This window comes from Brassica oleracea, chromosome C2, assembly GCF_000695525.1.
Source record: "Brassica oleracea var. oleracea cultivar TO1000 chromosome C2, BOL, whole genome shotgun sequence".
NCBI lineage: Eukaryota > Viridiplantae > Streptophyta > Magnoliopsida > Brassicales > Brassicaceae > Brassica > Brassica oleracea.
In genome coordinates this window covers 18,138,171-18,149,659 of record NC_027749.1, presented here as the reverse complement: position 1 = coordinate 18,149,659, position 11,489 = coordinate 18,138,171, and the positions used below count along the sequence as shown (strand labels likewise).

The following is an 11,489-nucleotide window of genomic DNA, read 5'->3' as shown; positions in this document are numbered from 1 at the left end:
CATCACCACTTGTAAAATAAAAATAAACAAGAAAAAGATTCTGAGATTACAATTAGTAATGGAGAAAACGTCTCTCAAGCTTGTCTTCTTGTTCTCCCCCAGATAGCACTTTTTGTATGCTTCTTTTTTGGCTTATGTATATTTTGGGTTTAGCTTTGTCTTTGTCTTAAAACTTCCAGATAAAATATTTATTTCCTTTTAATGTTTTTCTATAAAAGAAGACAACCCAATTTAACACTTACACAATCAAAACAAACAAACAAACAAAAAAGTTTTGAGGTTACAATTAGCAATGGAGAAAACGTCTCTCAAGTTTGTCTTCCTCTTCACCATCTCAGTCATAGCATTTTGTATGCTTCTTCTATGATAAGTTTCTCTATGCTACAGAGTTCTTGATTTGATCTTGTTATAAAGTTTGTGGTGTGTTTGTGATAAAGGTTCTTCTTTGGTTGATGCGAGAGAGATGGCCAAGGAAGAAGTGAATTGCCTCTGTGGAAAATGTCCTGATGGAAAGAAGAACTGTGAAGCACCTATAATGGACAGTTACGAGACTGATGTGTCTTGCCGTAGAGACAATGAATGCATCAAGTACTGTCCTAAAGGCTTCAAGATTGTAAACTGCAGCTTTGGAACCTGTTTCTGTGAGCGTTAAGAGACTGGAAACCACCATAATATATTATCTAATTTTAAGACAGCTAAGAAGAAGAGATTGACGTTTATTGGTGTTAAAGTGATTTAGTGTTCCTCAAATACTGTTTTGAGGCCTCCTTTGGGGAGGTAAACTATATAGCAAAGATCTTACAGTAGAATGTTTTGCTGATCATTAAATCATCTTCACCTGAAGTTTGTTTAATACTAGCATGTCTTCTAAGCTTATGTGATATTTGCTTTCTTTGAACATGAGAGATAGCAAGAGAACAACCAGAGAACCATCATAAGTTCTACTTTATTAGACAGCGGAGGAATACACAAATTCAAAACAAAATATATATGATTATTTAAATCAATTTAGTTCATGCCTGAGACAGGTCCAATCATGATCAAAATAATGTCTTTATTATCCAAAATCTGATGCATTTCTCAGATTTCAGCAGAGTTTGCTTATGTTTCTTTAAGTGCTAACAAGAGCTTCTGAGAAAGCTGTCTCTGCAGAGTTTTTGCGCACTCTTGTTAAGAACTTTCTAAGAGCGAGGATCAAGAGCAGAGGGCTCTCAAGATGAACAGCATGACCAGTCTCTGGGATTTCAACCGTCTCAATAATATAGTTTTCGCCCTTGTTGCTTTTACTCATCTCAACGTACATCCTAGTAGCAATTTTCTTGAATTTTACATCTTTCTCTCCATAAACAAGCGAGACATTTGTATCACAAACCGCCAACTCTTCCCACAATGACCTAAAAATACATAACATCATCATCAAAGATCATCATCGCTTTTGAATAAAGAAAGTTTCAAAGATGAACTTACGGCTGTCTCCCGGTGCTCAGATCTGAGAGGAGCTTTGCTACACTAAGGACATCATCATGTATCAAGCGGCTTGCAACTATTTTTCTAAAATGGGGATGACTTCTCAAACTATTCATAGCAAAAATCAACTCATATGAGTAATGAACTCAAGTCCAAATAACGAAACATCAAATAGCAAAAAAAAGTTACCTTTTCCACAAGCCTCTATTGTACCAGTTCTCCAGAAAGATTTCTAGCCCATGGTCAACCATCATCCGTGCTTTAGAATCATCTGTTGCCCTTTGAACTTTCCTTGACGCTGGATCCTTGATCCCGGGGCTCCCCGACACAATAACAGCTCCTTCAATCTTTTAGAACATCACCCCAAAATTTCATTACACACATTATTATAACAATGTTGAACTTTTAGACTAAAGGGAACCGAACCAGCCCACCTTGTTGCTAAACCTCAAAGCCGTGTACAGTGCTATTCTTCCTCCCATGGAATATCCAACTATTGTAACTTTCCCAGGAGTAATTTGCTCCATCAACTTATACAGTGCTTCCGCTATCATCTCCATCGAGTAAGGAGGGGTCTTCTGGGTCTCACTAGCATGACTTTGTACCCTTGAGCTTCCATGACCAGGAATATCAACTGAAATGCATCTTGCAGATCCTGAGATACCCTTCATGATGGGGATCCATTCTTCACCAGTTCCAAGAAACCCATGAAGAAACAACATTACACTTCCCTGAAAATTTTTAACCAAGAACAACATGCTTATGTCTTTTTAGCTTCAGACATACAAAATCATAAACATTGGAAGAAACTTACTTCTAGATTCTGCCCAACCTCGTTGATTCTTACAAAATGAGAGAAACCACCTACGTCCACCCTCAGTTCATACCTCCGGACGAGAACTCCTATGCTGGTTCTAACAATAACATCTTTGTTTATCTTAACATCCTTAAGATTTTTGCTAGCATCGGCAACAGATCCTTCGATAAATCCACTGTACGGACTACGAGATATCCCTAGACTTTTCATCATTACGTCTTCATTAAGCCATTTGTAGGTTCCAAGACCATGGGCCACAAGAGAGGCCATCCCTTGCTTACTCTCTCTAAATGTTTTGACGTTCAGCGTCTCCAAATACGATGCAAACAAAATATATGCTGACAAACCTAGGCCACTTTCGTATGCGGCACTTATAACAGCCATCTTTCCATGCTGCTGTGCCCAGCGAGCAATCAGTGCTGCATTCTCAAACCCTCCCACAACACTTGGTTTGATAACCTATGAATATCAAACATGACAAAACAAAGTCAACACTAATTGGTTTTCAAGAAAAAAGGTAAAGCCGACAGTTTAAAGATGATGATATGTTATTGATCCTAATAACAGCAAAAAAAACTAAAACTCATCTCCAAATCAATCAAAGAAGAGAGCCACGATGAGTTGATGAAAGAAGAAGTTAGCATGCAAGGATGAATATCTGTTTTGGAAATCTCAGGCTCATGTAAAGGAGGTTGTAAAAGAATGACCAGTGGCTTACAACAGCAACTACTCCAGGATGGGTATATTTGGAAAGCATGCGCAGAGGACATTCCTTAAAATCATCAAGAGTCTCATCAAGTGCCACTGGTAATCCACTTTCTTCACAAAACCTTATAAGATCATCTTTATTCTGGACAGGTTCCTGAGATATACAAAAGTTTCTTCACTGAATTTATATTAGGAAAGAAAAAATAAGTTACTTCATAACAAAATTAGAGTGCAAAACATCTACTGTACCAGACCTCAATGTATTGTAGATTGCACTTTTTCACCAATAAACCAAAAGTTATGGCCTCTTCAAAAGTCCAGCGACAGTTAGCATCTGCACGGAGTTCGATTTGATCGCCAACGACTCTCCTTACTTCTTGCAGAACTAAAGCATCTTGAACGGAGTTCACTCGACGAGCAACCTGTCATTTTAGGCAGGTTTATCCTTCAGTCAGTAATGACGAGTGTGAAAGTCAACTACCTATGCAAGAAAAAACTACTAAGAACCAGCATTAAGAAAACAAATCCAGCTATCTTTACTCTTGATGACTTTGTTTATATGCTTAAACAAAGTTGGCTTACTTTAAGTTTAATAGCACTGAACCCTTCTTCAACAAGTTTTCTAGCAACGTATGCGACCTCTGATGGAGTACCTTCAGAATCAACAAGGGCACATATTGGAACAGAGTGTGGCTGAACAGAACCAATTTCTTCTTTCTGACAATGAAGTATCCCCAACAAACTAGAATCATGTCTTACTGCCATTGCATTCAGAAGAGCCATTTCTAGACCACATCTGACACTTGGGAAAATTGATGATGCCTGAAAAATAAAGAAGTAAATTGACAAGCCTTCAATTTTTGCGCCTAGCACGATTGAGAAAAGAATGAAGAAGTAGCATTGGTTCTTGCTCAACAGAATCTGTTTATTTACTTTGCAATTTTTTTACTAAGGCTAGGGAAACTTACAGTGATTCCAAGTTCACTCCGAATCCAGGAAGAAAACGAGCCATTTAACAAAGGAAGCATGTGACTGAGTTTAGCACCTTTCATAAGATGAAGAATCAACTGAAGCTGCCCCTCCACATCCATTAAGTTCTCCCTACTACTGTCCAAAGGTGCAACCTGCTCTCATGAAACACAATACGTGATCATGATTCCCAGTGGCATATACAAGATATTATTACTCTGGCAGTGGGACCTCGGAGAAGAAGAACAACTGTAATAGTTAGTGATGAAAAATAATAGAATAAAATAGGCAACCTCTCCGCAGCCAACGCTTCCATCCTCCAAAGTCAGGGAGAGTATGAACCCTTCTCGATGGAATTGAGAGGATTCACCAGAATATATTGTAGGTCTGTCACACAGTCTGACTCTGAAAATAAAGTTTTTCTTAGAATAAGAAAAAGAAAAAGAGAAGGGTAATTTTCAGATATAGTTTTGGACAAATTCTTACCTGTACCGCGAATATTGTATTCCAGAGACTTGGAAAAGATGTACGTTGTCGATCATTGGATGAAGAAGTGAATTGGGCAAGATAATGCCCAAGGATTTATTTGCAGCTTGGCGTGCAAAACTCTCCAAAGTACTGTGAACGAGTACTCAATGTCAACAAAGAGCACAAGAAAGTGGGGACATTATAAAAATTTTAAAAACGAAGAAGCCCAAACAACCTATGAACGAGCGCGTTAGCATCAATAGAGCTTTCAACCTCCACAATACAGTCCATCTCTTCCAGGCTGGGTTCCAATAGGGTTTCCTCAAGTTCACTTTTTCTCCCAACATGTACATACTTCACACTGCATATCTAACAAGTTGGCTTAGTTATTTATTATTATAAGAGTATATCATAAATCATGAAGAACCAACTCGACTATAGACTACAGTGAACAAATTCAAATGACCATCTAAGCTACCAATCTAAAAAAAATTATCCATTATTTTTTCTTCAAAAACCTACATTGTGAAAACCAGAGCACATTGAAGTTATATCAAAGCGGGAAAGAAAAACGGAGTAGAATATGTCAGTATGTTTCTTACCCATGTGCCAAGCACAAGTTCTTAATGGAAATGTCATGTGATGTATAGAAATATTGATTCAACACGCTAGGCTCTGTTCTCTTTGCTATAGGAAGAAGTCGGAAGATTCCACCTCCACGGTTGTTTATCACGAGAACTGTCATTGGTTTCCTCGCAATCCTATTAAGTCAGATATTAGATCCTCAAATTGACTTAAACTCATGGCTGGCATATTTTAAGTGAGATTAAAAGAATACAATAAGAGTAAATGGGATACCTCTGCTTCAAAATCGCCAATCCATTTGTATCATGAAGGAAAGAGATATCTCCCACCACACAGACAACCTGATATACATTTGTTTGACTGATAAGAAAACCGAAAACCATTTCTGTTTTTCTTTCACTTCACACATAAAACTAAGGGTTCCATTAGGGATTTCATAGCTAATGAACAGAAGAATAAACAATTAAAAGATCCCTAATTGAACAGAAGAATCCCGGCTCTGTGCATAGTCATCATAGCACGCAGAAGAAATGTGACGCAATCGAAAAAGAATCTTACTCTCTTCTTGCATCCTACAGCAAAGCCAGTGGCCGTGCTGAGCAAGCCATCAATGCCACTAGCTCCTCTATTTCCAGTTACTTGTATCCATTGACATGGTGATTCTACACTTAACATCATATCTACCACGTGAGAATAATAGTTTCCCGAACTACATCCATACATATCCACATCCCTTATTGGCATACTATTTCCGATGAAAAGAGCTGATTTAGAAGTCAGTGCTTTGGAAAGCATATGTGCAACATAAGGTTCGGTCAGGGAGCACTCAGCTGCTAATTGAAATGAAATTTCTCGGGCAATCTGCATAAAATAATAATGAATTATTATTAAAAGCAGTATTTGATTAAAAGAATTGTCTGGAGGACATACAGCGCCATTCAATGCCTGTAGATGACCATCTAATTTGCTTCTCCTCCATGGAAATATAGATTTAAGCACACAATTAGCAAACTGAACAATATTGCTTTGGACCCTGTGAGTGACCAAGTGTGATGGGTCATGTCGGCATGGATGCTTATCAACCAAAATGTATGCAAACGGAAAGCATTTCTCAAGCACCTGAGAAACTCTTTTACTTGTTATCCGACTTCCAATCTATTCATGATTCATATTACAAACTGAGTCAGTACACTGTACACCTCAACATAATTACTATCTACTCACTGAAATATCGGTTTGAAGTGTAAAAAGAGAACCCTAATATGAGATGCAGATCGTTGATCTAGTTATGCTTCACACTTCCTTATCATTAGTTGGAACTTCCTTCAAGGCGTTCAAAACCCCGACTACTATTTTGAATAAATAACAGTATCTTTGTACCTCCATCTATCATCTTCAATACTTAGTCTAGATGCATGAAGTAACAATTAAAGAATGAGAAAATTATTTACCTGGATAACAACGTCAAACTCTATCAAATTCCTAACAGAATCCGAAAGCAGGGCATGATCAAGATGATCAATAAAAACAGGGGTCCACTTCTCAAGAAAAGGTTTAGAAAGCTTGCGCAGCCGTACACCAGACAAGACATCTGCAACAACCGGCCACATCAGTTCTTTAGCCAAGAGAAGAGAAGCCCAAATTTCATCCTCCGTATGGATTGCACCGATAAGAAGAAGGCCCTTCTTAGCCTCTTTGATTACTTGTAAAACCTCAGTAATTTGGCCACTTGTTTCACCATTGCCCTTGAGGCTTTGTACTTGAAAATATTTTGTGAATGGTTTAGCATTGGACATCCACGTGTCTAATCCATTTAAGCAGTTGAATGACCAATTTGTTGGACTACTGTCAAGTGGGTCTCTAAAAGGACAATTCAGATGTACTGGTCCACAAGCAGAACCTGTTGCCCAGTGTAGAGCAGAGTCTACGGTAGTAAGGACCATCCGGACTGGTATAAGATCAGTTGGAGGAGGCAGATTGAAGAAGAATCTGACGAACGAACCAAAGTGGTTTATCTGTTACACAGGAAAAAGAAACATCAATTTTTTTTTTTTTGTAGGATATAGAAACGAAACGAAACAACAAGTGTGTATAGTTTCGAAGAAATGTCATATCTTGACCTTACTTGATTTATAGCTTGATTTGCGCCAACTCCCTGAAGTTCAGGGGGACGATCTGCAGTAAGTAGTAGCAGAGGCAAGAAATCCTCACTGGCTTCAACCACCTGTATTTGTAAAAATATCATAAAACAAATATCATGTAAGAAGAGACCGCAAATGTATTTGGTGAAGCATAAATAAGTACAAAAGTCTGACCGCTGGAAGAAGATTTGAAACGGCAGTTCCTGATGATGTTATAATGACAGCCGGTTTAAGGGATCCTTTAGCATACCCAATGGCGTGAAAGGCAAGAGATCGTTCGTCAAAGCATGCAAGACACGTTGTAAGGGGGTGGTTAGCAGCAGCAATTGCAAGATGGGAGGACCTTGATCCAGGAGCTACACAAAAGTACTGTGGCAGTACGTTATGACAAAATACATCCAAATTTGAGATTCTATCAGATGGTTGAAAAGTTCAGCTCACCGTCAAACCAAGACGAGTGCATTCTTCAATTATAGCTGATGCCCATACAGCATTGATATTAGCCTGATCTTTCAACAAGTTGCTCACTTCAGCCTCCTGATGCAGCTGATTGCAAAACAAAACAAAACAAAGGAAAAAAAAACTTAAAGTCACACCATCCAAAATTTCGGAAATTCCAGTGCACCCTCTAATTATTTGTGTTTCTTTAAAATTCATGATAGCTAAACAGCCGCAAGGTTCAAAACTTTAGAGTCCTTCTAAGCCACTGTCCCAGCATCTCTATAACATCGTTTTACAATATTTAGAATACTTTATAGTTTGAACTACACTGCTGATTCGTCCACTTCCGAGACAGGCCGAAGTGCACTCTCTCACAACATGCATGCCGTGATTTTCTAATCGGAACGTAACATTACCATGAAGGCATGATGAACAGTCTTTTCAAAATCACTAGTCATACAAAAAGCATCCTAACAATCTAAGAAAAAGGCCATAATTATATATCTACGTACCATGTTGTTTGATAAAACAACTTCAGGTGAAAGCTTGCAATGGAACTGACATGATGATTGTATACTTTTCTGCAACAAGAGCTGGCAAATCAAACAGTAGAGAAATAACTCCATATGGACCAAAGAGAAGAAATTCCAACGGACAAGCTTCAGAGACGATAATTAAATTCTAAAATACCAGGGTAAAGATGATACCAGTTCATTGGCGTCACCATGATCTCTCCTAGAAAATGTTGCAAACTCCATATGCTCCTACAAAATAAACATAAGAATGACTGGCATGAGGTCGAAACTAAGTTTACATGCTCAGTTCAGAAAAGTACTATCCATGTGGGCCAAACGCGTAAAACAATATTATAAGAAACTTCGTCAAATAGTGTTTAAGTGGCTCTCTGAAAATCAGGAATGTAACATTTGTGCAGGAAACAGTTTGATAATGAACAAAATATCACATATATATATCCTTGCATCTTGTTTAGCTACTTAAGAGTTAGGGAGAAAAACCAAAGTTAGTGGATGAATCTCTTTTACAGCCAACTTTGCAAGAGAACTTTTTAGATGTTTGAACCAATGATCCTCTAAATTGGGGCAGACATGACAAGAAACCTGCATGAAAATGAACCAAGATTAACATGAAAACAAGACACAGCAATAGCTAAAAAATATTAACTTTCCATTTGACTGACACAAGTTAAAAAAAAATCTGCACTTCGAGTATATACTTCCCATTAGATTAACAGTTTTGCATACTTTTTTAGTGTCCTGTCGTAAAGGATACACAGCGTGGTGGTTTGGATACTAAGAAGAAATTAAATGGCAGCATACCTGAAAAACTGATTTCTCATATGAACTAATTGCTTGCTCAAATCTGTAAGATAGAGAATCGTTCCATGCCAGCGTAACTGCTAATATGGAGATCTCCTCGTGCTCATCTAACTCTATCTGTCAAAAGCAGACCATGTACAATATAAGAAAGCTTGCTTCAACCACTTCATCAATACAAAAAGAAAAAGAAAGAAAAAAAGATGCAAGTCAAGAGCTTGATGACAAATTCAACCTGAGGAACGAAGAAGTAAGAAGAGCCATCCTTGCTATGTACACTAGAGTTTCCGTTGAAATCAATATCAGGAAAACCATAAGCCTTCACCATACCTGATTCATCTGAGAGAAATCTACAGAAAAAGAGAAAGAATCCTATATTGATCTTGTTCTAGTGTTGTGAACAAAGTAAGGACCGAAAAGGAAGAATACGTTTTGATGGTGGTCTGACCAGCCTTGGAGTGATGAAGGAAAGAGAGTGCGTCTCCAATACCAAAAATCCCATGAGGTTCCTTTACATAGAGAGATTTATAACAAGGGTCCTCCAGAGTATCATCCTTGGAGAGGAAAAACACAGGGAATACACCGGAAGACACAGGTTGAGAGCAGAACCAGAACAAAGCCTTTGCCCTCGGCGGCACAGCCACCTACAAATATTACATGCTGTTAATTTCAGGTCTGGTCTGGAGGATTATGGTTTCGGCCCGAACCAAAAAAAAGAAGAAAAAAAACAGAAAAACATTCACAAAAACAAAAAAAGCAAACCGTACTTGAAACCGCAAGACGCCAGTAGAGGACTTTGGAGGATTAGCTTTGAGTTGGTCAACAGCTTCGATGAGTCTCTCGAGTCCAAGCTCAAGAGTCAAAGCTGGAGGCAACGTACGAGTCACACACACTTGGACCATCAAATCCTCCTCATTCTCATGATTCACATCCTCTCTACTACTACTCGCAATCGTCCCATCGAATTGTACTCCTTCGGCGACCTGGAATCAAATATAAATAAAAATAAAAATTCGAATTCAATTTGAGTAACACAAAGATCATAACCAAACGAACGAAACGAACCTCGATGTTTCTTCCGATTCCATGAAGAGAGTGGGGCAAGGAGGAGGAGGAGAAGCGTTGTGGTCCACGTGTGAAGGAGTACGTGTAGCCCGGAGGAATAAGCGAAGGTAGAATCGGAGGATTCGAGAGTAGGAGCGAATAGCATGGAGGTGGCATTGTTTCTTAGCTGTAAGCTGTGTGAAGTTGCAGGAGGATGTTATTTGGTTTTGAAGTTCGAAACAGAGAGGAGGAGGATAATACACTTGATTGGTTCAGCTGATAAAAGTAGCACTATCTTATATCTTGTATATTAAAATAGAATTTATATTAAAATAGAATTCCTCATTTCTTTCGTGTACAACTTTTTAATTTGGACCTTCACTTAAAAATTTTATTCAATGTATTTTATATTTTACAAAAATTATAATACATAGAATCCTTAAAATACTTTAATCATAATATATTTTGACATCTTTAATTTTAAATATAAATATATTTATTTTAAAATTCTAACAAATCTGTTTTAAAAGATTTTTACAAGATCTTCATTTTCGAAATTAAATTTAAATATTTTCATTAATTTTGAAATTAGTTTGAAATATGATTAAACATTAATATATTCAATTATCGTTTATAAAATAAATAAGCATAAAAAATATTGGTAAAAGAAAATCTAGGTTTGAAAGACGGGTCAAAATTTAGCATAAATTAAATACTAAATAAGAAGTGACAATACAAAATAAAAATTTAGAATAAATTAAATACAAAATCAGAATTTAGCATAAATTCAAATATGTTTTCTTACGAATATATTAATTTGCTTAATAACTAAATGCAAATACAATAAGACAAATATATAAAAAGAAGTGACAAATACATACGGTTTTAAATAATTAATTAATTATAACATGTAAATGAACTTATAAAATGATCTTATTATACTTTTTTATTGAAAATAGTATAATTATAGTTTAAATGTAAAGTATATTCATTTTAAAAAGTTAAAATATTTAAACTGTATTTTTAATTTTTAAAATTAAATTTTTTTTGGGAAATTATATGTTTACCGCTTTTATACTACCACTTTTAATTTTTACCTGCGCTAAAAGGACATTTTCAAAAATATTTTTTTCTTTAAGTAGCAAAAGACTCTTACGTCTTTGTTCTTTAAAGGGCAATTGTCCAAAAGAACACCTTTCAAGTTTATGTCACAAAAATGACACCAGGAAATGAAAGTCACAAAAATGACATTCATTAAAGGGCAAAATGTCACTACTACCCTTGTGTTATAAGAATAAAAAAAAACAAACAAAATTCATTTCCTTCACTCGCGACTCTTCGAACCGTGTCGTCTCCGGCTCGGGAATCTTCATACCCTCACCGGCACTGTCGTCTCCGGCTCGCGAATCATCGTCTCCGGCTCGGGAATCATCGTCTCCGGCTTGGGAATCATCTTCTCCGGCTCGCAAATCATCGTCTCTGGCTCGCGAATCATCGTCTCCGGCTCGGGAATCA

At 37.1% G+C, this 11,489-nt stretch overlaps 2 protein-coding genes across 2 annotated transcripts; one reads left to right on the top strand and one right to left on the bottom strand.

The window, feature by feature from the left end:
- Positions 1–267: 267 nt before the first annotated feature.
- LOC106326647 (putative defensin-like protein 263) lies at positions 268–685 on the top strand. The gene is made up of 2 exons (XM_013764566.1): positions 268–350; positions 438–685. The coding sequence occupies exons 1-2, from the start codon at positions 293–295 to the stop codon at positions 650–652; spliced, it is 273 nt and encodes a 90-aa protein (XP_013620020.1). The 5' UTR covers positions 268–292; the 3' UTR covers positions 653–685.
- A 242-nt stretch (positions 686–927) lies between these two features.
- On the bottom strand, positions 928–10,244 carry LOC106327192 (protein PHYLLO, chloroplastic). Its single transcript, XM_013765270.1, is given in 29 exon segments — positions 928–1,141; positions 1,143–1,394; positions 1,468–1,575; positions 1,657–1,814; positions 1,902–2,198; positions 2,282–2,743; positions 3,003–3,146; positions 3,247–3,414; positions 3,575–3,814; positions 3,961–4,116; positions 4,255–4,366; positions 4,448–4,579; positions 4,665–4,790; positions 5,032–5,190; positions 5,288–5,355; positions 5,573–5,875; positions 5,945–6,169; positions 6,466–7,029; positions 7,140–7,238; positions 7,330–7,524; positions 7,597–7,701; positions 8,109–8,177; positions 8,304–8,360; positions 8,613–8,714; positions 8,934–9,050; positions 9,166–9,280; positions 9,360–9,574; positions 9,698–9,913; positions 9,996–10,244. Coding segments are annotated over 29 exon segments (5,160 nt in total). The 5' UTR covers positions 10,152–10,244; the 3' UTR covers positions 928–1,101.
- Positions 10,245–11,489: the final 1,245 nt, after the last annotated feature.

Excerpts from the sequence above, each read along its gene's own strand:
- LOC106326647 (XM_013764566.1), top strand. The coding sequence starts at position 293 with ATGGAGAAAACGTCTCTCAAGTTTGTCTTCCTCTTCACCATCTCAGTC. Across the intron at positions 351-437 it reads CATCTCAGTCATAGCATTTT|GTTCTTCTTTGGTTGATGCG; the intron begins GTATGCTTCTTC and ends TTTGTGATAAAG.